The sequence below is a fragment of the Protopterus annectens genome, chromosome 11.part0, assembly GCF_019279795.1.
Source record: "Protopterus annectens isolate FY-2018-M chromosome 11.part0, PAN1.0, whole genome shotgun sequence".
Classification (NCBI taxonomy): Eukaryota; Metazoa; Chordata; order Ceratodontiformes; family Protopteridae; genus Protopterus; species Protopterus annectens.
Genome location: NC_056745.1, coordinates 232420982 through 232448319, shown reverse-complemented (window position 1 = coordinate 232448319; position 27338 = coordinate 232420982). Strand labels below are relative to the sequence as shown.

At 40.3% G+C, this 27338-nt stretch overlaps 1 protein-coding gene across 1 annotated transcript in view; it reads right to left on the bottom strand.

The window, feature by feature from the left end:
* The window catches only part of EEA1 (early endosome antigen 1), a 1728461-nt gene that overhangs the window by 334523 nt on the left and 1366600 nt on the right, over positions 1-27338 (bottom strand). The window contains exon 23 of the mRNA XM_044087190.1: positions 13918-14100. Coding sequence (XP_043943125.1) covers positions 13918-14100 — 183 coding nt within the window. The remainder of the gene's footprint in view (positions 1-13917; positions 14101-27338) is intronic.

The window sequence follows — 27338 nt, the reverse complement described above, 5'->3', positions numbered from 1 at the left end:
GCTGGATGTTGGGCTATCCTTAACAGGAGATCCTTTAGGTTATGAGTACTGCAACAGTGAAATGGAAGGACATCTACCACATTGACAATACCCTCCTACAAGCTGACACAGTTATTTGGATTTGGGAATTTGTGTGTAGAGTGACCCAACATTTCACCAACATATGTCCACTGTCTTACAAAAGTCCTTCTATACTGCACAGCTTATAAGTGATTGTGTCAAGATCTAGGGATGTCATTATCCCTCTTTTACTCAGTCCTCATTAGGCCAATCACTGAGTATAATGCCCTATTTGGCATATATCTGTCCACACATGCAAAAACTGGAATGCCCACATATGCACCTTACTAAAAGTATACAAGTTCTAAAGAATATATCCTACATGGACCAGCTCAAAGCCCTGTCACTACATTCAGTATCCTAAAGACTGCTAAGAGGTGACCCACATCTGGTATAAAATACATACTCTAACCAAATACTGATAGATTTTCTGCAGATCAGTAAGTCAAATGGCATTGGAAATGCTCAGTCTAGGGATCTAAATTTCTTCTGTAACATCAATAAAACAGTTTGGAGGGACAAGTATATCTCACAGAGGATATCACTGTTCTAAAACAGGCTCCCCATTCACATAAAACATCCATATACAAGAGTAACTTGGATTTGTGGCTGGGAAAGAGAACATTTATCCCAGGACTTCTCCCTGTGCTAATAGGAGGAGAGCCTAAAGGCTTTATCCCATGAATGGACCCCCCTTAAATTACATATGGTATGATCAAAGTTATTCTGACTAGGAGTAATATATAATTACTGACCATGGGATGAATAAGGCCAATTGAACAGCAAATGGGATAGGTTAATTCAAGTACCAAAAGGTAAATTGGCTAAGCTTAATACAGCTTGCAAGGGCAATTTGCCTAGTATTTACTTATGAACCTGTAAGTGAAATCTTGACGACCCTTCCCCCACATCAAGACCAAATGAAGTGCAAGTAGCAGCAAGGGTTCAGGGCAGATCCCGTTGAAAACTAGAAGACTCCTCTCTTGAATAGGAAAGGATCTTTTTGAACACCGGATGCAAGCTAGGAACCTCCTCTCTTGAATAGGCAAGGGTCCTTTTGAATGCCTTGAATACTCAAACTGAAGCCAGTCCCCAGGACTGCCTCCTTGGACCCAAGAATCTCAACAGGAGTTTCTTCCCAAACATGGCATGGCTTAGATCACAGGCCAACCCTTAGCCAAGCTACTGAAGGCCAAAGTACTGAGACACAAGGATGGCTCTGACAGACTGAGTCAACCCTGACTTCCAAAGCCCAGATTCAACCCCTTGGCTTTGGGACCTGTCAAGATCAAAAGTAAATGGGAGCTGAGCAAGGTAAGGAATGGCTGGATTCAAAGTACAGACTACCAGCTCTGACAGGGCAACACAAGATGATCACCCGAATCAAAGACTACCTGACCCAAGGGTCGAATTGAAGAAGGTGCAACAAGAATGTGTGGCATATGCAGGACCTGCAAACCCTGGAGCAGGAGGAGAATGCAGAATTCACAGCTAAATATGCAGCTTTAGAATGTTCCTCATCATCCCATTCACTTCGGCTTTGGTAAGACTTCTTAATGATCACACCAGTCTGAAAGATGACACTATCGAAGACCGTGTCAAACTCCAGTACCCATGTCTCCCCAAAGGAAGGGGCAGGGACTGGATACTAGGTCCATCCAACATCAAAATCGAGACCACAGCAGGTGATACCAAGGTGGGCAACATTTTCGGAGCTGGACCCAAAACCAACCTGGGGTCCACAGATCGCTTTTATGGGACTCCTTACTATCTTCAATTTCCCTTTCCTTGTCTTTGGATCTAACTTTTATAGACGTCAGAAGACTTCTCCAAGGGTTTCTTTGAGTAGAACTTGAAACACTAGTAGTCATTTTTCACAAGATAGCAGGGAGAAGACTCCTTAGAAATAGTTTGGATTGCCACTCTGAAAGGGCTTGAGGCCCAAAAGAACATCAACTTGCACTCCTGTTGTAAATGCATTTTATATGCTGGTGGGATTTTGTGCCTACAAGCTTACATTTTTGAAGCTGGAGGCCTTGTCAGACATAAAAGCACCACAAATACCAAACTGCCAAAGAAACATGACAGACTACTCTCAAAATAAACAGTAAATTGAATAACTTGGAAAAAACAATACTTATTACACACACTGAGCCACAAACTATCCATAAAGGTAATACAGGTAAAAAGCAGATTTTATTGTTATTATTAGGGAAGGGGAAGAAAAAAATGGCAGGAACTGCCAGCTGACAAAGGGTAGAGAAACTAAAAATTCACATAACAAACACTAACAAGGAGCAAATAAGAAATCTAGAACCAAGGACCTACTTGTCCCAAAAAATACAATTAAGTCCTAATCTGAATTTTCAAAAAATTAAATGAATGCTGAGCCAAAGAGACCACATCTTGCTTGTAAAGCAGAAAATGAGATTTGAAGCCCTGGCAGGGTGGTAGTACATTATGGAAGGGAAGAAGCCTGAGCCTTGGAACTAAAAAGTCTTGTATGAAGTGCTAGACTTGGATCCATATGGATTCAACAGACCCAGCTGTTGAAGCAGATGGAAAAGACATCATACATCATTAGCTAATAAGAAACAACTATGCAGCGGACGTAATTACCTGCTACCACAACATACAACCTTACTTCCTCCAGCAACTGGTACCATGAGAACTACTCACATGCAAATAGTCTAATTGGAAGTTTACATATTCCATGGATAACCACAATGGAATATAATCCATATTATAACTTCCAAACACTAGAATTCTTCCATCATATGACACTTTCTTCATGAACTAATCCAAAAATTAACATTAGCCACACACTTGACAGAATCCTAAAGAAATAGCATAACCACTTTCAGAACTGTACAGTCCTCAATGACTTAAATGAAAACAGCCAATTTTCACTATATGGTAAAATAAATCACCACAAACCACATCCAAATAATTGTCACCAAATAATGGAATAAACTACAAATAACTATAATTTACTCAAGGACTGTCCTTAGTTCACTAGGGCATTCCACATTTTTATCCAAGCTATTCTTGAAGTTATTCAGCTTCTGAATATTTTAAAGTTAGACAAATACAACCCCTGCAAGAACAATCAAAATGAAAACCTCATAGCTCTCTCTCTCTCGAATACACAAATCCACTTGTAAACTTATGAAGCTTCAAAAAAGGCCTGGAAAACACACAAAATAATACAGTTGTACAAGTTAAACTTACCACAATAGTATATCTTAGAATAGTCACTGCTGTAGTAGTCTTAGCTATATTGGTTATATCCTGCCATGGATATAACAGCTGGACAGCTTTCAACCCTTCAGGGCTCCTCACATGCTCCCAAACTGTCAGGCAGCTTCAGCTGAGCTGACTAAAAGACAAGTTTGGGTGCAAAGACCTTCAGAGATTTCCTGAAAGCAGAAAGAGGAAAGCTGAGTCCTGAAATGGCAATGCTTGGAACAAAAAATAAATGCATACATCCTGGCATAAAAAAACACAACAAAAACAAGGGGGAAGGAAAGAGGAAGTGGCTACTGGCTACAACTATAACAGTGATCATACATAAATATGTAAAAATTATGTTAGGTGTAATAACATTTTGTTATATGTTTCTAAAAGTTTTTAGATGGATTATCTTAGTAGGTTTTTAACTTTGCATATTTATGTATATATACCTTTAAATATGTGCAATGTGCTTAATTGGCTTTTGGTTAATTGATGCACTTATAAAAGGAAGTATTTTTCTGCAATTTGTTCATTAAAGTCTGATGAAGCATCCGTTGAGATGTGAAAGTGCGTACTGAACTGGACTAAATTACTGAACAGTCATTGCCCTGTATGCTCTCAACCATTTGCAAATAGTCTGTTTTGACACAAGTTGCCCCTTCTTACCTTCGCAAGAAATGAACAAATGATCCAAAGATCTGAAAAATCTATTATTAAAAAATCTAATAAAAACTCAACATTTCCTATATGTTGTACACCTCAAAATATCCCCAGTAAATAGTATAAATGAATAAATACATGTATAAATACATAACAGATACAGTATAAAATTCAGCAGTGTATACATATACGACATAAAAATAATGCATATGTTTCAACTATTAAGAATTACAAGAACATTTCTTTAAAAGCATCATCTGTCTAAAGCTTTTAATCTTAAAAAACAAGTAATTGCAACAGATTCATTTAAGCCTGGCCATTGAGTTGAGTTTTTATTAGATTTTTTAATAATGTATTTTTTAGTTATGTATTTATATGCATTATAGTGGGTAATATTTAGGATGATGAATGTTTTATGTGTGGTTATTTGACATTATTAGATGTAAATTGTAGGAATAGTCATTGTTCATGAATTATTCATGAACCCTGGATGTTGATTGGTGCAGTAATTAACTCTGTATTATAAATTTACTAGCAGCTGGGGCATGCACTGTCTTGGTAAAGTCTCCAAATGGTTGGAGATGAAAGCGCTTGACTTACTGGATGATTTATTTTTATTTGTTAAATTAAAGTTCTCTTTTTTTAAGCACTTCTTAGTTACTTATTTGGAATTTTTTATCTTTCTTCATCTCGTTGCAACTGAGGCCGTTTTTTTTAAGGTTATTTTTTCCTAGCACGTAATTCAGGTCCCAGGGTGGCATAGGAGGCCTTCTGGGAGGTCTGATATTAGAAGCCCCTCTGAGGAACTGCTTAATCAATGGATGAGAGAAGAGGGGTGGGTCTGAATCGTAATGGGCAGAAATGGCTGATGGCTAAAGGATGGATTTTAATAGAGGAGAAAGAAAGGCCACAAATTGAGCTACTCGGCTAAGTAATCCAAGACAAGAGGGATGGGAGGTACTGGCTCCTTTGGAATGGTTCCATGAGCAGAATCTTTTCCATTTCCATGTGTATGATTTTCTGGTGCTGGGCCTTCTGGCCTCTGTGATGATGTCTAGGATCTGTTTACTTAACAAGGACTCCTTGTTAGCTTTTAAGGTATAAGCTATGCTGAAAGACAGAGAGTCTGTACGTCTGGGTGCAGCATCTTCCCCCTCACCTAGGTCAAGAGGTCTGAGATCGGGGAAGCTGCTTGGGGGGCTGTAAGGTTAGGCTGTGCTGTAGTGCCAGTCTGGAGCAATGAGGATGACCTTTGGTCTCTCCTCCCTTATTTTGATCAGTACCTTGGGAATAAGGGGCAGAGGAGGGAACACGTACACAAAGAGGGAGTTCTAGGGGAAGGTCAAGGCATCCACTTTCCATGCTAGGAGGTGATACTCCCTGGTACAGAACGTTTGCAGATGGTGGTTGAGGTGCGAGGCAAAGAGATCCACTTCCGGAGTCCCCAACTCCTGAGTGATTTGCAGAAAGATTTCCCTGTGGAGCTGCCATTCATGTGGGTCCAGTAAGTTTCTGCTTAGGTGACCTGCCAGGGTGTTGTTGACCTCTGGTAGATATTTGGCAATTAGGTGTACACCCATGGAGGTGGCTTTAAGCCAGAGGCTAACCTGCACAGGGGGTAAGATTGGGTCCCCCCCCCCCCGTTTGTTGATATACCACATTACTGTGGTGTTTGTTTTTAGAAGGAGAACCCCTGGCCTGAGATGAGGTTTGAAAGATGTCAGAGCCTTTTGTACTGCCATCATTTCTTTCTGATTAATGTACAAGTGATGTTGCTGGGCAACCCAAAGACCTTGGGTGCACCTGCCTGCTAGGTGAGAGCCCCATGAAATATCTGAGGCGTTGATGGTGATGGTCTGGACAGAAGGGTGGAGGATGAGGGGAAGACACTTGTTCCTGGCACAGGCCTCTGCCCACCAGAGAAACTCAGCCCTTGTACATGGGATGAGAGGGAGAGAGTTTTCTAAGGACTGAGTGTGCTGGCACCAAAGTTTTTTTAAATACCACTGAAGTTTTCTCATGAGAAGCCTGGCCAGAGGCATGAGAAGGGTGCAAGATGCCATGTATCCCAGGGCTTGTAGGAACTTCCTCACAGTGAGGTGACTTCTGAAAGCCAGCTGGGTAAAGTAGAGAGGCAGAAAAATCTGCTTTTATTGTGATAGGAAGGCCACTTGGGATGCTGTGTCTAGCACAGCTCCCAAGAAAATTATCTTCTTGGTGGGGTTTTGCTTTGATTTCTTCTCGTTGATGGTGAACCCTAGGGAAGTTAGGAGTGATGTGACACAGAGAAGGTCCTGGAGCAGCTTTTCTTTGCCCTCTGCCTGAATGAGGCAGTCATCCAGGTAAGGGTAAATCTGCATACTTCTCTGTCTGCAGAATGCTATGGCCGGGGCCAACCATTTGGTGAATACTCTGGGAGCAGTAGATAAGCCAAAGGGCAGCGCAGAGAACTGAAAGTGTTGTGAGCCTGCTCTGAAGTGAATTTCCTGCGCAATTCCCTGATGGGGATGTGGAGGTAGGCATCTTTTAGGTCTAGATTCACTAGCTAGGCATTTTTTGTTAGCATAGGCAGCAGCTGCTGCAAAGTTAACATTTTGAATCTGGGGACCACCAGGGAGGTATTCAGAATGGATAGATCCAGGATGGGGCGTCAACTGCCCTCTTTTTTGGGAACAAGGAATAGTCTGGAATAAAAGCCTTTGTCTGTTTGATCTGAGGGGACAGGTTAGACTGCCCCCTGGGATATGAGAGTTTGGACCTGTTTCAATGCCTCTGCCCAAGTCTGGGTACCCTCTTGGAATTGGGAGTAAGAGAATTTATATCCCTGAAAAATGATCTTTAAGACCCAATGGTCCTTTGTTACAGAAATCCAATTGTCTTTGAAGAGGGAGAGCTTCCTCCTAGTTTTCGATGAGTGAAGGGTGGGCAGAGGGGGGTGGGGGAGTCATTGTGTTTGCCATAGAAGGTTGGCTTAGAACTCCCTGCCATAGAGACAGACGTGGTCCATTAATTACTTCTCTGCTGGCCTTGGGATAGGGGCCTGAATAGTCTGCCCCGGCAGGGCTTACCTTGGCCCTGTCTGCTAGGTGCAGGGAAGGCCCAGTGCTTAGAGGGAAACTTCCTGCTGAATCTGGGAGGTTGAACCTGAAAGAAATCTTTTACTGTTTGCATAGATTTTGCTTCGTCTACCATCTTTTTAAGCACCTCTTCTGCTTTTTCCTCAAACAAGTGCTCCTTATCTAGGAGTGCATCAATAAGTTTAGACTTGACATGATCAGGGAGAGGTTGTTCCTTTAGCCATGTATAACTCCTAATAACATATTGTGTCACTGCTGCCCTGCTAGAGGCTTCTAGGGTGCCATACCCACATTGAAATGAGTGTTTTAGCCACTTGACAAGCAGAGTGCATTAAATCTGCTCTTTTGCATTGGCAGTCAAGAAAGGTAGCAATCTTCTCTTTTAACAGTTCCAAAGTGTGTGTTGATATTTTAACATATGGTACTGACAACTGAGTGCTCTGATAGCTAAGGATGCTGATGTGTATACTTTTTTCCCCATCTGTCCAGAGCTCTGGAGTCCTTGTCAGAAGGAAGAGGATTCTTGGCAGATCTAGTCTTAGCTCCTTTAGGTCCCTGTGAAATGACCTCTGGGTCTGCAGCAGGATTTCTGTACAGGTATCTGAGAATCTGGTACTCTGTAGTACCTGTCAGGTTTACTGGGAGCAGGCGGGAGGGCGTCAGGGGCTAAGCTGGATTCATGAAAAACATCATCCACCACTTCTAAAATAGAGTGCTGGGGCAGGTCCAGAAACTCTCTAAGTCTTTTCTTAGACTGTGGGAAGTACTGAGATTCCCAATGGAAATGTTCCCTCTTGGAATGAAGGGTTTCCCCAAAAGAAAGTTCCTCTGGAGGGGAAGCAGAAGGGATGGATTCCTCTGCATCTAAATCCTCATAAGCAGTTAAGGGATGCTGTTCCTCTTCAAAAACTGAATAGTCAGACTCCTCAGAATCCTGTTCTGTCATAATTTCTGCAATTGGGTGCCCTTACCTTTTAGAAGTTGTGGCCTGACTACCCCGGATAAAGGAGAGGAGATCCTCCAACATTTGTGCTTGGGGTGGTGGAGCAGTAGCAAGGTGATGGCTAGAAGCAGATTCCCTAGGAGTGGCCTGGCTTCTAGGCCTGAGAGAATCCATCAGTCTGAGAGAAATGGTAGTTGGTTGAGAAGACCTCGGTTTTTGTCTAGATTTGGTAGTGGGAAAGGCCTCCTCAGAAGCCGGTGCCTGTGTTGTGGCTCTTGACCCAACCAAGGCAGAGACAGCCAAAGGGTCAGAAGACGAAGAAGATTTCTGCGGCATACTGGACTCTGAAAGAGTCTTGGTAGAGGCCTGCGTAGATATCGAATTGGGCATCAGGGGCTGTGAAAGCGCCTCACTGAATTCCAGAGAACTGACTACCTGCTTAGCAGTAGCATCGTCGAAGGCTTAGCCTTGTGTGGTCTTTATCTTTATCTCTACGTTTTTTTCGGAATGGCCACAGATTGTTGGCTGTCAGATGCCATATTGGAATGTGAAGATGGAACACAAAAATAACAGTCTACAAAAAGAGCTCTACGGTGAATGGTTCTTGCATTAAAAAGGGCACAGAACCGGCAACAAAGGACATCGTGGTCTTGGCCAAAACAAGTGACGCAGTAAGAATGTAAGTCTCGGTGTGGGATTTGCTTTCCACAGGCAAGACAATTGTTAATTTTTTCAAACATCGGTTAGTGCAAGAAAAAAGGATCCCCAATGGGGTACTTAGCTTTAGACGCTTTCAGCTGAAATTCAACTTCTGGTAGCAACCGACCGGCACTCGTGAGAACTGCTTTGGCTACAGGCTCCACAGCAAGAAAGGCTGATGTGATGACGTCGGCTGCCTTGCTTTACATCACTGACTGGCACTGCAAATTAAAAAGATAAAGGGTGTTGGTGCTGAGACTAGAGAGATTTCAGTTACCACCACATCCTTCTCGTGTGGAGACTTGCCAAGGGTATCATGATAATCATAGGTGACATAAGACCCAAAATCCTGAGGTACTCCCTCACAGTGACTGAAGTCTGAATGAAAAAGCTTGGAAACAGACCTGGATGAAGACCTCTTTCTTGCAGCGGAAGAAATGCTCTTTGACCTAAAGCATATGGTTGACATCCCAGGAACACAATCCTAACAGATGGCTCAGCATAGACTTCTGAATGCTTTCATGGAATCCCAACATGTATAAGAGCTCTCTCACCCAAGACAGACAGAGGATCCTGATATTTTGAACAAGACTCTGCAAAGATAAGCAAGTCTTCTAAAAATATCTAGATTCCAGTGAGCTATAACTGGAGCTAGACACTTGAATACTTCAAAGGGTAAGGCAGAGAACTGATAAAGTGATCCGGACACCCAAAATCTTAAGAAAAGCTTGAAGTCTGGATGAATATGGATGTGGTAAGTACCTTTTAAGTCTAGTGTTGCCAAGAAACCAGAAGAAAGAAAGAAAGAAAAGGTAACACGTTGTGAGGTGACAATTTTGAATTTGGGCACTATCACAAACTGGTTTAGTAAAGAAAGATCCAGAACTTGTCACCAAGCATTTTCTTTCTTTGGCACTAGAAATACTGAAGAAAAAGCCAATCCCTACCTGGGAGGAAGGAACTAGTTTTATAACTCCTTAGGATAGCATGTGATAAAGAATCTTTGGAAACAAGGGTCTGATCTGGAGGATTAGGAATGAGCCCCAGGAAAGGAGGAATTTCCTCCCACTGCTATCTGTAACCTTGATGAATAATTTGCAGAGCTCATTTGTCTGAAACAACCTGCTCCAAAGAGAAAATGGAGATTCAGACTTTTTTGGGGGAAAAAGGGCCAGGGTGGAATGGGGTCACAAGGTCTCTTGAGCAATCATTCAGACTTGTTGGACTCTCCTTGGTTTTCTTCTTTTTGGAACTCCCTGCCATTTTTTCTTAAATGTCTACTTACCAGTATTTTGTTGAGAATGTTTATTCTGTTTTTCTGCCAAAACTGTATGAGGAAATGGCAAATCCCTTGGAAAATTTGGAAAAGGAGGGCTGAAAAATCACGAGATTCCCAGGATCAGCTTGCCCCTTTCATCACGTTTTTTGATCACCTCTGCAGCAGAGGGGCCAAACAGTAAATCTCTATCCAAGGGAAATTTTAAAATCTCATTTTTATCATCATCTGGGATGTTCTAAGAATGTAGCCATGCAAGCTTCCTCAAAACAGTACTAGTGGCCATAGCCCTAGAAGAAGTATCAACACAGTCATGCACACACTATAAACAATAAATAGTGACCTGTGCAGTAGAAGAAAGTTATTTAAAGCAGATTTTTTTCTCACATGAAAAAAATGCAGATAAAACATTCCTCATACTTTCACAAATGGTCAGAACAAACCAATATATCAGCCTAACATTCAAAAAATCTAAAAATCAAAGTGCAAAAGTATATGCTTTTTCCCATAACTATCAATAATTTTCCCATCCTCATCAGAAGAAGTAGGAATGGAATTAACTAAATGCTTAGCAGCACAGGGGTTAACTAAAACTATAGCTGCTGGGTCAGGTTTGGTAACAATGTATAAAAATGTAAAAGACGGAGGAACCCTATACATCCCTTTTTAAGGCAGCTGGCTGGCTATCAGGAAAACTGCAGACAGGCAGTAACACACACACCCTCTAAAGCAGACAGAACAGAAGCAATGGCTGTATGTTCTGACAATCCTTATGCAATAACTCATACTATTTTCTGATGAACCGCAAAACTTTAGTATTCTCTCAATGAAAACACTGGCAGATTCTAACAGTCTCAGAGAAAGAGACCCCACACACACACAGAAATAGAGATAATCGGAAATTGAGCTCTCCTCTGTACCTGAATCAGAAATCTAACAGAAAAAAATTGTATCCTTCCCTGCATCTTCCTGTTGAGATTCTTAAATCTCTTCAGGAAAAGAGGAATCCCTCTTTCTTTTACCAGAAACTAGTTTACAATAAGGATCAATCTCTTTTTTTTTAAACCCTGAGCCAGAACCAGTATACTACTCCTACTCTTATTCAAAGAAAATCGAGGAGTAGATATATACTTGGTTTTCTGTTTCTTTTGACAGAGAAAATAGAGTCACCTGTTTTATTAATGGTAGCAGCAGCTTCCCCAGGGATAGGCACAGCACTCACACACAACATGAAAACTTTCCTTTTTCCCACTCCCAGGAACAGCAAGAGTGGTACTCCCACTGATGGGTCCACAACGGCCACAGAGGATGTGGCTAACCCACTGCCCACAGTGGCTGTAGGTGCTACACCAGAGGGATCAAGGGTAAAAGATAAGTGGCCTGAGGTACAACAAGTGGCCACAGCACAGTCACCCACCTGTGGCTGATGTTCTTATTTTTTATTTTTGTGGTTGGAACATGAACCGACCATTAGTCTGATCCATGGTCAAGCCAAAAACGGTGCCACTTTTCCAGGGAAGACGAGCAGCAATTGCCAGTAAACATTACCACTCCACTAAAGTTACTTTTTTGACAGAAAAACACAGTGAAAGGCACTTTAAAACACCATGCCTGCCCCACAAAAGTAAAATAAACAATTTTACCACAGAAAAAATGCTTTCAGTTAATTAACACCATTTTTAAACTAAGAGTGCTCCATTTAAGTCTTGAGAAAGTCCATTAAAACACAACAGTCCTAGCTTTAAATAACTTTCCTGAAGAGGAAAGTAATAAAAACCAACAAAATTAAGAAAATTAAATTTTTTTCCCCCAAAGGGAGCTTATCTACTTAGCAAAGGAAAGCACAAGCCGACAGTCAATCCTCGAAAACCTCAGAGAGCAGCACTGTTTGGTGGCAGTAAAGCTCTGAAGGACTTCACACCCAAACTTATCTTTTAGTCAGCTCCGTTTGGGCATGTGGAAGATGCCCCGAAGCTTTGGAAGCTATCCAGCTGTTATATCCTTGGCAGGATATGACAGATATAGCTAAAGCTATGCAACAGTGATCAAATATGATGAGCATACAAGGTAACACACAGTCATGAAGATAAAGCAATCATTCATAAAATGACTTCAAAACAACAATGGAAATCCCTTCCACCTCGCCCAAAACTAACTGTTCATCTAGCACCTTATGTTACAGGATGTCCCAATTTTATTTCACATGCATAACTGTCAAAGCCACAAGAAAGCTACTAAACAAAATTTAAGGACATGGCTTGTATTATATGGATTAACTGCCATCTGCATTCTTAAAACAAATCTCTAACAACCAAAATTTCCTTCTATCCTTAACAATAAATAGCAGCCTCTGAGAATGCATTTTTTCCGTCTGGAAAGAACTTAAAGTAATCCCTCTTTTTTTTAATGTTGATAATGACAGAAAACTGAATACCAAAGACCAATCTCTGTTATCAGCCCCTCTCTCCAAAACACTGCAAAAATATCACTTGACATCAAAAAACAACCAATATGGCTTTAGACCTAACCAGAGTACACCAAACAACCAAAATCAAAACAGGAAATCATACTGCTACCCAATGTGACAAGACTAGTTACTGCAGCTCTTTTTCTAGATCTTTTCAAAGCATTTGATATAATCAATCATAACATTTTAAAACACAGACTCAAATCAATTTGCTGCTCTCTGACAGAATGGCTCCAATCCTACAGAAATAAGACTCAAACAGCAGCATGACAAAGGTTCCTATCCAAATCTTAACTGCAACAACAGGGGTGTCACAAAGCTCCATTTAGGTCATCTCCTCTATCATCTTTACAAATGGCATAGAGCAACACACTAAAGGTCTTAAATGTCCACAGTCCGCTGATGACTGCAAAATTTTATATAATGACAAAAGCAAGAATATCCTACAATCATAAATGCAATAATCCATACACACACATGCTAAGTGGTTAGAAGACTGCAACCTAATTCTAAACAAAAAAAATGAACTTAGAATCCTTAGCTAGGTGAAAAATACTACTACTGCAATTACAAATATTCTGGCCACAAGACTCACCTTCCCAGAACATACCAATGCTGCCATAAAAGACCTTAGCAAAAACAATGGATTGCTGTATCATACTAACAAATGCTTATCCCCTGGCAACTGAGAAGCACTGGCCAGCACTACCTTTTTTCCCAGATTCCTCAATGGATGCAGTGACACAGGTAATGTTAACACATCTGTTTATGAAAAAACTATCAGCCACATGCTACAAAACAGCAGCATTTGCTGCCCAACTACTACCCAGCAATCACTGGATGCCCAATGAAAACAAAAGCTACTACACAAAAATCAATGCTCTTTATTGAACTGGTAGTCTACAGTTAGAATTCAGATCTAACAAAAACATTGCCACATTCACAACGCCAAAGTGATGATACCTCACTCCCTTTGAATAAATCCCATAAGTCCCCCCCTTCAAATAATGTTATGTTACAAGTGCAATGTGCTGAGATTCTTACCAGATGACTGTTACTTTTCTCAATTTTATCTTAATGTTTTTCTCCCTTCTCTGCTGGGCCAAAATACCAAGCATGATGTTTATCTCACTTAATTCTCCTTTCTCTCAAATGCCTCTATTACTACAATTAAAATGAAAACATTGCTAATCTTTCGTTATCTCATTTGCATATTAACCTTAGTTTACCACTAACCCATGCTTCTTTTTCTCTTTAAGTCTCCCTTATTTTAAGCCACTCACTCTGATTAATCTGTATACTCAAAACACTGTTAAAGCTGCCAAGTTTTGAATTTCAACAATACTGTTTAACAATATAGATTACACTCCATTGTAAATTCATGGTATGTATTGTTTTATTATGCATTATTATGTTTTAATCTGGGTCCCCTTGGACAATGAGCACCTTCGGCTCAGCTATAACATTCTACCCTTATCAAGTTTTGCTAATAGTTACTTGCCTTGAGATCTTGTCGGATAGCAGAAAGCTCTGATTCTTTACCATAAAGATCAGACTGAAGATGTTTTAGAGCTTCTTGAGAATCACTGTAGGATTTTTGCAACTCAGAAGTCTGTTTTTTTTCTTCTGTGAGTTCTTGGGTTAATGATGCTGTCTGCTGTTGAAGTTTATCCTCCAACTCTGCCTAAAACAGAAGCAATCTAATTAATATCAGTTCCATCAAATCCAAAAAAAGCAGGAACAAATTGCTAATGCTGAGTATTAAGTTAAAACTGCATCTCCTCTGCAACAATGTCACATAAAGACATGGATTAAATAAATAGCAAGCAGACAAGACATTTTAAAGATGACCCATGTTCAACTAGCAAGCATGGGAGCTGGGGGGGGGGGGGACTAGCGGAAGGATGTGAGTGGCATACAACTAGCCCATTCTGGAAAAGAGGCGGTAGCTTGGCTTACTGTTTGGGTGACACCCAGTGGGAGTTCTGGGTAGTGCAGCCCACAGAGTGTGGGCCACAGATACATGCTCTACCAAAGTGGCTACATACGTCAGGAGGCACTTGTGCAGGGAAGCTCACTTGCTCCTCTTTCTCCTACAGGTCTCTGATAGCTTCCCTCAGAAGCCATAGGGTGGTTTTAGGCACTCCTAGAGCCAAGGGGTTGGGAGATTCTTACGTCCAACTACACAATGTCCCAGTGATTGTTTCTTGTCTCAAGACGGAACAAATGGAAAGGAGATGGCTTCTGCTCCCATGAGGCATGAAAGGGCTCATAGGTGGCAGCAGCTGATAGTCAGCAGGCAGTGGGTTACAAAAAACTAAAGAAATTAATGAATTAGTTTGCCATGCAACTATATTTTACACATTTCGGTGATCTACAATCAAACCAAGTGCTACTGTGCAAATCCACTTCAGAAAATGAAGGTGTATAAAACAATAAATTTGTTTGTAAAAAATACAAAAAGGCAGAAAATAATATCATAAAAGGTAGAAAGTTGCAAGTCTAATGATAGCTGACACTGAATGATAGCCACAGCAAAGAAATGCACTTTGGAAAGGGAACTGCTGTTCATACTTGTGATGGACTACATTATCAAGCAGGTCAGAGGGGACAGTTCAACAAAGTTGCTGTATACAGATAATGTGGCATTACAAGAAGACACTGAGTAAGAACTTCAGCAAAGGATAGGGGAATGGAATGCAAAACTGAAGGCAAATGGGATGAAACTGAGTACAGATAAGACCGTTGTAATGGCAGCAAATGGTGAAAGTTCAGAAGAAGCCGAGACTTGAGACAGAAGGGAAAACAGTGGAACAGGTTAACAGCTTCAAATATCTGAGAGGGATGACCGAGGAGAAGGGAAGTTTGAATGAGGAGATCACAGGGGATGCAGCCAAGTGGTACAGAGTGTCAGGTGTAGTATATGACAGAAAAATGCCAAAGAAGCTGAAAAGTAAGGTGTATAAAACAGTGGTGTGACCAGTACTACTGTACAGTATGGAAACCTGGGCAGTAAAGGCAGAGCAGTTTAGAAAGCTAGAGGTGATGGAGACAGAGTGCCTGGGACAGGTAGTAGTGTGCACACTGTGGGACAAAGAAATGAGGATACAAGAGCAGAAGCCAATGTAGCTGCAACTACAGAAAAGGTCACAGAGAACAGATTACGGTGGTCTCGGCACAAGTGCAGAAAACCAGAAGGCAATCTGGTGAAGAAGATTTGGGATAGAAAGGAAGAATGCAAGAGGAAACAAGGGCATCCAGTAAAGAGATGGCTGGACTGTGTGAAAGAATACCTCTGACAGTCAAGCATGTGTCGAAGAAGGCAGGAGACTGGCATTAAATAGACAGCGATGACGACAGTTGACACGATACCCTAACCCCATGCAGAAAATGGGAAAAAAGGGGGTTGATGATGAAAAGCTACCATATCTAGTGAGACAGAGGAAGGGGGTTGCAATGAGATCAAAGAACCTTGAGAAGTCCTCTAAGCAAACAAGGGAGATGGAACTGCCTTGAAAGACTTAACTGACTCACCAAAACCAAGACGGAGTGCCATGAGGTAAGAAGGGGCGAATGATATAGTCAATGAACAAGACACAGCTGTACAAGCTGAAAGGAAGAACAGCAACCATCTCCAAAGGGAACACTGGGTAAAGGCATAGCAGAATATGACCTCAGGCAGACACCAATTAAAGGATTATATAAGAGGACGACTGGTTTGCCATGAAGGTACCCCTAGTAGATATTATTTTGTATACTTCCTAAAGAAAAGAAGTTACCAGGGATAAGTCTAAATACCGAAACCTCTGAAAAAAACCTCAAAATATAAATGCATAAAATAGCTAGCAGTAGACACCAGAGATAGACTGTCTCCTGAAAGAATGGAGTCATACTCCTTAAACACCTGTGTGTGGTGACAAGGAATATGTAAGCAGGGTATCCAGGGAAAAGAATGTGTTAACCTGACACAGGAAGTGAGGCAACAGAACATGAAACTGATCCCAAATGGGGTGACTACTAACAGCAGCATATGCACACTAACATCTGGTTGACCTGACATAAGCAAGGAATAGTCTGGTCAGGAGGACAGCATGCCTTTAGAAGAAGAGAGGTCAAGACAAGGCTAACAGCAAACTTATCTGCAATCATAAAAGAGCAGTAAAAAGGACCACCACCATGGAGAAGTACCAATAACAAAGGAGGAGGTCACACAAAGGTACTCCAAGAATTACTCAAAAACCTTGAAAAGGGAACACCTTGGCCTGGAAAATTAAATAAAAACGGTCAAACATGCAATGACAAAGAAAGGATCCCAGTCCCTGAGAGTAAATGACAACAGTGGTAGAGAACACCTTGTAGAAAGCGGAGGCATTCAAAAACCTAGAGAGTAGCAAAAAAAATCTGGTCTGCACATACATATATAAAAACATACATATATATCAGTATAGTTATATACAAGCATGTTTGTATATGTATATGACAGTGGAAATAAGGGTAGAACTTGGCTAGGCTTGTAAAGGCCCCAGGGCCATTAGCCTGGTAACTTCCTATGATACCTGCAAGTCATCCTCAATAACTTGCCTCCTGACAATATATACACTATAAGTTCATAGTACTAGGCTAGCTGCCCATGCAAGCCATTTTAAGCCTAGCCGATTTCCCTTCAAAGGTGAGACTCAAACTCTGTATCTTGTATCTGTGAAGTAAACACCTTAACTAGTGGAACTGATACAGAGTTTATGGTCATTTAAAAATAATGCAATTATGGCAACAAAACAAAAATGGTAATAAAAGAAAGTCATATGGAAGAATGGTTCATCTGTTGCTAAACGAAGCCATAACAGAGTTGTAAAACAGAAAAGAATCTAAGTATGGCATGGATAGATTACAAAAAAAGTAACATGCCACATTCATGGATAATGGAATGCTTATAGATTTATAAGATACACCCTACACTGATCAAGTACATTACAGTGAAACCATTTTACAACTGAGCCATGACAAAGGGCAAATTATTATCCCACAGATAATTCAAAGGTTTTATTTTTTTTAGAGTGATTCTTTGTCAGTGCTGCTGTTTTGTCTTGCTCTTAACCCATTAAACTGTTTACTTAACAGATTATGCTATGGTTACATTTTTAAGTCCCAGAAACCAAACCAGTTTTCATTAAAGACATTTCATAAATTTTTTGTAGGTGACTTAAAATACTACAATTCATTAGATGATGAGTTGAAAGCCCAACAACAAATTGTTAACACTTTTGCTGATGATACAAGAATGGCATTTGGCCCAGATAAATGTGCAAGTCCAAAATTTAAAAGGGGAAAGCTGCAGCACTAAGAAAATATCAACCTGGGACAGGAATGTGATATAAAGGAGTGTATAAGTATTTGGGAATAGGTGAAGGGTCAGCAATAAAACATGAACAAATGAGAATAAAGCTCAGTAAGGAATAGTTCAGAAGACTAAAACTAATATTGAAAACTGCCTTGACGTCCAAGAACAATGTTCAAATTATAAATCTGTTTGCTCTTCCTGTTTTAACTTAGAGTTTTTGGATGACTGACTGGCCTCAAAAAGTATTGGATCAATTGAATACAAGAAAAATGCTTCATGCTTCTCAAATACGTCCATCATCCCTTTTCCCCATTTTTGCACTTGGAGTTAGGGTACTACTTCAACAATGGCACTCATCTAGAGCCAATGTCCACCCAGCTGGGTGGCTAGCCCTCCCAGGGTTGTTCTTCCACCACTCTCCCCCACACACACATACGCACACTCACATGCAAAACCAATTTAGTGTGTCTAATCCACTTACTGCATGTCTTTGGAATGTGCTTATCAAATGATATATAAAATAGTTTATACCAATATTATATAGTCCTCAGTCTGAAGGAGGTATTAGCCGTCTCAATTCTGACTACATGTATAGATCTGCAATCATGGGACTACATACATATTTGCTAACCTCCTCAGATCCACACATAGTGAAAGTTTTAAAACATGAGTAGTAGTAGTCTAGGATAACATCTTTACTTAGTTTAATAGAAGCATTCTGGAATCAAGCAGGAACGGAAATTAAACCAGGAGGAGAAAAAAAATTAAGACAGCAGATGATGTCCCAAAAAAACAAAAGAAAGAATATAAGGAACAGGATCAGACACGAAGGAAAAAAACTGGAAAGTCCACGTGTGTAGTGGAAAGTACACATTGACTAAGATTTGATGCAAGAATGATTAAGGAGAGTTGAACTGAAACCAAAAGATGAAAGGTTAATAATGGTGGCCCAGGATAGTGGACTACATACATATTTGTTTACAAAGTCCCTTGAAAACATGAAACAGACAAATGCAGGTTCTGTAAAACAGAAGTGGAAAAAGTCACAAATCTTGTTGCAGGGTATATTATATGATCAAGGCAGGGGGCCTGTATACTGAAAGGCACAATAATGTGGCAATACTGTTGTACTGGGGATTGTGCAAACATTACAATACAGAAGTAGCTGATACACGTTGGAAACATGAACCACAAAGCATTAGAGAGAATGACAAAGTTTAAATAACATGGAATCAGAGTTAAAAATATAGATGCAAGAAAACTAGATACAGCAGTCCTTGAAAAAAAAAAGACAGTAGCAACATTGATAACTGAAACTGCTACACCCAGTGATTACAGAACCTTATGTACAGAGACAGTCAAAGTCATAAAATATCAGGATTTGCAAGCAGAAATGAGAGCAATCTGGAAGAAAGACACAAAGTTAGTTCTAACATCAGTAAGAGCAACAGGACTAATAAAAAATAATTTACAACTCTACTTAAACATGCTACAGATACATGTAACCCCATATGAATTACAGGAGGAGGCAATTCTGGGCACATTGCGAGTGCTGAGAAGAGCAATATTAATTTCATGAACTCTAATTATACCCAGAGACTCAGTAATGGGGTCCATTCTTATCACACTATTAGAAATCTATACCACCTGTAGAAAGTAAAACAGCGGGACTGTGTCTCCATTTGGAATGAGAGTAAGAACAGGAAAGTGTAGACAAACTGGAAGAGAAGTTAGACCAAAGATACTTGACAGATGCACACTACAATGTATCGCCACAGCAGGACCCCCTCCCATTCATTTACAAAATAGTGTAAGAGAAAATGAATTTTCAAGAAAGCCTAAGTAGTGGCACCTGTCAGTGAGAAGCTCTACAGAGAGAGAGAGAAAGGGTAAAATACAGGCAGCCTTCTTGCAAAGAGTAGTTGTAATGGCCATCTTCACTTAAGTCATGGAACATACTACTTCATGTACACAGGAAGAGAGTGAGTGTGACCAAACAAACGGATACAAGGAGAATGATCAAGGACAACAAAAAGTACCCTTTGGCAAAACTGACTACCTGGAAAGAAGAGAATGGGTAAGGCATCAGTCCAGACCTCACACAGACATAAAGGTCAAGTCAGCCTAACTTCCATACTGATAAAAAAAAAGATACAGATTCAATGTAAAAAAGACTGGATAGGTACATTTAAAAAGATGGAAAATATGCAATTGCTAGGGATTCCTTAAAAAATGTTAATAGGAATATTAAGTAAAATGTTTAGTGATACCATGAGACCCATGCAAAGATGCCCAGAATAAGGATCACATTGATCCTGGCTCCAAAGCCAGAACAAACCAGTGAGAGAGAGAAGCCTAGTTCCAGTTCCCATTCTGCTCAAGTCCCAGCAAACCATGCAAAAGGGATCAGATTGACATGGGGGCCTGTTATGCCCTTCCTATGAAGGAAATATGCTCCGATATATACGTCCCCAAGGCCAACTTGGGAGTGACAAGCCTACATCCCTCCCATAACAACTCCTGCCTGTAGAACATAAGAAACTACCAATCGTGTGCTCAGGTCTGTTTACTACTTCTCCTAGGAAATTCAGATCTCCTGGAATATGGCCCACCATAAAATGATTGATGGTTAATTTCTCACACCAAGATTTTTTTCTTACAAAAAGTTAAGAGTGCGTCCCCAACACCACTGCCCCCAAACACGTATTCATCTATCCGAGTGTAAAGCAAAGTTTTGGCTCCAGGAGATGCTCCAAGACATTTAAGTGTAAGAGTTTATTCAATGGGCTCCAACGCTCCTTATGCAATGCTGCAGTTAGTTTCCCTCAACTCTCTGATGCCTACAGATCTATGAACACTTTTACAAAGGTGAGAGAGAAAAGGAAAGTTCAATTCTAAGTAATGGGGTGAAACAGCAGTGGGAATTTAAGATTAAAAACAGGTCCGTAGCATAATGGAATTTCTTTAGTTGTAAACAGTAGATGGGACCCAGTGTAAGACTCACCTGTAAATATGGGTGAAAAAGTGTTGAAAGAAAGGTACTGCCATTATTTCCATCACACACAAAAGGAGAAGCATCATGTAGGGTAAGAAAGCCCAGTACAGCAGATCCCAGACTTATTGATCTTTCCAAGAGACAAGGCTCAATGTTCAACAGTGCCCAGTAATATTCATCTGGAGACGAGTGATGTATTAAAACAGTGGATGATTTCTGTGAGCAACTCCTTCAAGCCAGGAATTTAAGTTGAGGAAGAAGCCAGGTTAGGGTTTTTCAATGGGATACCTGGGTAAGAGCTAATAGCAACCAGTCTCATAGAAAGAACAAAACAATAAGAGTCTCTGCTGTCATAATCTTCACTTTGTTGAACATTCTGGTAGTGCAGGAAATGCCACAGGACATCTATCTAGACTTCTTAGATACAAAAAAAGAAAAAGAGTGAATATCCAAAATATGGAATACTAGGAAGATTTCCAAATGTGTGCAACAGCATGAAAACATTTGGGAATAACTACACCCACTTAAACCTAGTAGAGGAACACTATGTAAAAGCCAAACAGGGTTATGCCCCCAAATGAATATGTATTCAAGATTTTCAGAAAAGACAAGAGCCAAAGGGATAAATATATCAGTCTTAAACCCAGCCACCCTCTGAAGTATTAAGGTCTTATCTCTCAATTGTTTGCTTTGTGCCAGAAAATACTATTTCCTGCAATACAAAGGTGCCACAAAATTCTAAATGGCCCCCTTAAATTGCCTGCTATTTATCACTTTCAACCCGCTGCTGTCAGCAAGATCAGTAGAGCTCTAACCATATGACTGTACTGCATATGTGAGGAATGAGACTATGTGCAAGCAGTGACACCTTCAACCAGAGAGAAAAATTATTAGAAAAAAAGAAAAAGCGAGCAAGTTTTTTTTTTTTTTTTTTTACACATCCTCAATAGAGTTGTCAGATGGTCCAAGGCTGCAAGGTGGCACTTCAAGTAGCAGTACGTGACTAGCAACCAGGAAAGAGTTAAAAGTACATTACTGTTTGCAAAAACTGGTTGTTACTATCCATATGAGTCTTTGACTTTATCAGGAATATGCAGTATTTGCTGCCTGAATGGTTCATGCAGTCTTCAAGCATGAAGTTAATTAGGCCATTTTAAAAATGTCAATGTCTACCTCCCTTTTCTTTTTGGTAGTCCCTCTTTGTTTTCAGTTTCCCAGAACCTGACTCATATGAGTGATAATTCTTGCATCTTAGAGAGAGAAACAGAGAGGGAGAGAGTATGCTGTCTGTTACTGGCTCAAGTTGGACAATGGGAATTCTTGGATTCAGCTCAGAAATGCTCTCTGCAGTTATCTTTCAGATTTCTGTTTTTCTTCAGGCATATCAGTTGGGGGTATTCCTGACTTGTTCATTAAAATGATCTACTATTGACTGGATAAAATATTACAGGAGCTGGATGCTGTCATTGAGACCAGGGAAGAAAACAGATCATTGTGCCTAGAAGTGGAGTGTTACATAAATTTGCTCTATGACATACACAACACACACAAGAATAAAAAGATTTATTTCACTGGATGTCTATCTATTCCCACTTCACTCTTGAGTACTCATATCTGTTAGCAAAAGCAATTCTGATATAAAAATGCACTGTTATACTAATACCAATACATGACTCTCAAGTACACTGGTATGTTGGTCAGTGAGCACTGCTTATGACATAAACTCTGGAACTGGTTCATTTATTTTACAGTAATACTGCAGATGCCTGTTAGACTCAAGCCAGGATTAAAAGGTTGTAATATTCCTTTTATCAAAGGAGTAAAATGTATCAGGCTTTAAGCCAATGCCCAAGGAAACATCACTGACAGAGAATCAATGCATTTTGAGCCACATAAATTTAACCTATTTATTTTAATTTTCTTTTTCCAACAACTTTATTTTAAAGCTTCTAACTGCAGAATGCAATAACAGTTATAAAAAACAAAAGATAAATTTCACAGCTTCTGTGCAAAACCGGAGTTAACAAAATTGAACAATAAAGAGGAGATGCAAAAAGAAAACACAAATGTTCTACGAGTAGTTTGAACTGCAGAAATAAACATTGGGCCATATTCAATAAAGTATACACTAAATGTACATGACATGTATTCAAGAACATTCTTATCACATTTTTATGTTTTCTAGTCAATATGACAGATTACATTAAGTGAACATGTAGTCTACACTTTGTGGTAACCTTTATGAATCAGTCAGCATTTAAAGCTGCACAAATATCAGTAGCAAAACTAAAATTAGAAGGAAGAAGGTATGAATTGTGTCTGTGTTGTCTGTTCACTCAGAACGGTGTACACTCAGTGTGGGTGTTATTGAATCCCAGGGGCTGTCTAGTATGCAAATGGCATGAAAAGGAGACATTACCTTTAGGACAAAATGTCTAAACTGCAGCCTACAAAGTCTAATATAAAATTATATCTTAACAGGTATGCAATAAATAAAGTGGATTTACCTTGTGGCAAATTACATTTAGACTTTATAGGGAGTAAAAGAAAAGCTCTTTAAGTAGAGAGTGTATCTCATTTATTTAAACTCCTTCGACTCAGGTTGTGGGAGGTACTATGGCAATACATATCTCTAATGTCTAAAAAGGTCTTAAGATCCACTTCTGAAGGGGGGTTATATTGCTTCCACTTTCCTGTAATACATTTCTTCACTGCTAAACAAAGAAGATTCAAAGCTGCAAGTTGTAGTGCAGTGTAACCCTTCCGTTTTACAAACCCAGAGAAAATTCTGCAGTAATTATACTTTTCAAGTATTCTAGTATAATTTCCAACTGCATTTGTTACATCTCTGTGGAATGAAGTTAAGTACAACCCCAAATACATATGGCACCAATTTTCAATTAGAAGCACTGGGGTAAATGTTTTGTTTCCCATTCATATCTCCAAGTTACACTTGAATATGGGAAGGGATGAACTTTGTTTTATGCAGACAATGAGTTGGCTCCACAGCAGTGGTATCCTCTGCAAGATATACCTGTCCTTCCAAACTGTTCTGTTGATGTTGATGATTGTAGACACCATTTTGGATTTTGAAACACTAATTTTAAACCCATTTCCCACCTCCCAGCAAGAGGTTCTCTGGTTCGATCCTCGGCTGGGATGCCTTCTGTGCGGAGTCTGCATGTCCTCCCTGTGGTCGCGTGGGTTTCCTCTGGGTGCTCCAGTTTCCTCCCACATCCCAAAGACATGCTGCAAGTGAACTGAAAACTCTAAATTGGCCCTAGGTGTGAGTGTGTGCGTGTGTGTGCCTTCTGTGGAAGGTTGGGTACCGGGCTGGCAACTCGACACTGTAAAACTCCACTGCCAATCATGAGCGGACAGGTGATCCGCTGTGGCGACCCCTAATCGGGAAAAGTCGAAAGAAGAAGAAGAAGCAGAATTTTAAACCTATTTCCCCAAAACTGTTTGAAAAGATCAAAGATAGAGTTAAACCCCACTATGGGAATATTCAAATATAATAAATCATCAGCATAAAGAAAAAGCTTTATCTTCCTTCCAGCAAGCAAGCATGAATCCTGTATCCAAGGAGCTCCACATATAAAGCAAACAATATAGGGGACGAAGGCAACCTTGTCAGATGCCTCAAGTTAATTTATTACGTCATGAAAGACAATTCCCAAGCTTTATCCTAGCAATAGTCATGAAATATAGATTTCTGATTAAAAAAAAAGACAAGAGAGTCAGGAAATCCAAAGTGCTGGAGTGATTGAAAAAGACATCTCCTTCCTACTCTAACCTACCAAAACATCTCAGCACCAAAGCTCGATAACACTAATGGGACTTTAGTAATACAAGCATTCTCTATCAAATGTGATGTTTTAAGTACGTTATTCGACATTGTTTTACCAGGTATAAAACCTGAATAATTAGGATAAACAACAGAAGGCATAAACCTAGCCATTCCATGAGCCAGGAAGCACAATTTATAATAATGATTCAAAGCTGAAATGGAACAATAAAGATATGAGATTCGCTGGATTGTTACCTGGCTTCAGTATTATTGATATTGGCTCCTCCCTCCATGAAACGGGGGTGGGGAGCCATGTCACAAAATGTTAGCTAGTTTACAGAATTGATATACCCACTTGTCTTCGCACCAGGCATATGCCTCTGAAGGGATACTGTCAAGATCTGGTATCTCACCTTTACTTTGTACTTGAAGTACCTTGACAAACTCAGCAGGGGAGATGTCTTTCAGTAGAAGGTTTCCTTGTACCACTAAGATAACAACTGTAAGAGATGCTCTGCAAACTTATTTTGGTATTGAGATGCTTTAACCCCCATATCAAAAACTAGTGAGTAAAAGCAAAACTGTCTAATATCTGCAAAAAAGAATACAACATGTGCTGAAAACCTGGACATCTCAGTTTAGTCGCTATTCTGGATGTTACCTGCTGTCTAAATAATTGCACTAAGAACTTTGGTGTGCAGAGGTCTTAAGACGTCTTAAAGCCTGAGATTTTTTTTTTACTCTAGAAACCCATTAATCTTCATTTCAAGGACTGCTACATTTTGCTGGACCTCCAGTCTGTTATACCTTATAAAATTTTGTTGCTCTATGAACAGTTCCACTTCTTTAAAGTTGTGAATTGTGCTTTGGATCTATACAAATAAAGATTTAATTTCCAAGCATCATTAAAAAAAAAAAATAAAATCATCCCATTGTGAAACCCATGAACATTCTGAATCATCTCTCAGGTCAGCCCGGTTATCAAAAATAAAAAGTCAGAGAATTTATTAAGAAATAATTTCCTTTTGAAAAAATAAAGATTAACTTTCCAATGAGCTAATATAGTGAAAAGGGTGAACAGCCATGCCAGTACAATGCTGAGTGATCACAACAATGGACAGGAGCATATGTTGCTGGCTCTGGAAAAGTTCTAAAGCCCACTCCTTTCTAAAAAGCCATAGAAGAAGGCCAAAGCCCTGGCAAAGTAGACACTAATCCTGCAAGGAAGTATCTTTGTGTGGTGGGAACAGCAGAAGAAATCATATGCTTTTGATGCTAGATGTCCTTTATTTTACCTTCACAGGAAACAGCAGCTAACTGGCCTTACTGAAGGATTTTATAAATATCAGGTAGTATCTGAGCTGCCAGTGGGCATCCAGAGTAAATAGAATTCTTTTTTTCCTTGTTGTTAGGTTCTCAAAAGAATAGAGAGAGATAATAATAGATTGGATCAGCTAGCATATTGGTTAAGGTCTTCACCTCCCATTCACAAGGTACAGGTTCGATCTTGACCTGCGGCAATGCCTGTTTGGAGTTTACATGTTCTCCCTGTGTCTCTGTGGGCTTCCTCCCACCTCCGAAAAACATGCGGAGGGCTTCCATCTCAAACTCACCAATGAATGGAGTTGTGGGCAGCAGCACAGACTCTACATGGTGTCCTACAGGGGTAAGAGTTGTACAGCCCAACCACTTTGGGCATGTACTGTGGTGCGCAATATCCTCAAGATAGGAGTGCACAGATCACAGACTGTGTGCCATGCCATGGCTAGACCACTCGATGGTGTAAAATATGGTTTTACGTGACATGGCCATGTTCACTAATGTCGCCATACGGGCATGGGTATTTGCTGGTGATAAGTGGGTTAAGGACCCGGCCTACTCCAATATAACCCAGGGATCTATGCTAATGGATGGAAGGGTGTATGTGCCCTTACTGGGCAGTGTGTGCACACCATAAAGCCCAGCAGCCAGGGGTCAATAAGCTATTGGCCAGCTGGTGTCCAGTACCCAGCCTAGTTAACCCGGGATAACTCTGCTGAGTGAAAGCTGGACGTAAAACCAATAGTACTGCTATTTGGCACTGTGCTTGGTTGTTTGCCTTTCACGTACATGGTTGCAGGAGTTGTCTAGCATTGTTAAACCTGCATTTGGCTCATCTGTGATCTGATGTGGCACTGCTGGCAGACTATTTATCTAATTTGTACTGTGATCCTTATTTATCCAGACACTGGACCCAACCCAATTTGATTTAATCAAGGACAGGTTATGCTTACTCATCATGGTGACTTCTTTGAGGAAGTCACTAAAACAATGGATGAGGTCAAAATGGTTCAACACTGCTTAACTTGATCTGGTCAAGGTATTTTACACAACACCCCTCTTGGGTATTGTTGACAAACTTAAGAAGGTAGGTTCAAACCGTTATGTCACAGACAGGACCCCGGAAGTTAGAACTGGGGAGTGCACTTCTTCAAAGAGGCCAGTCACAAGTGAAGTCTTCCAGAGATCGGTCCTGGGACTGCTCCTTTTTGGCATTTACTTCTCTGAAGTCAAAGCCAATGCCAATGGCTTCTGGCTGACCAGCTTGACTGGAAAAGATAGGGTTGTCAAAGAATTGTCCACCAACACAAATGTTCTCCAGGAAGGGCTGACACAGATGAACAACTGGTGTCAAAGCCATGGACTAAAGTTAAATGCCAAGAAATGCATTATAGTATCCTTCAGGAAGTCATCCACCCCTGGCAACTATCATATTGACAACCCACCCTTAACAGTTGACTACTTCTTCTCTGGGAAGGT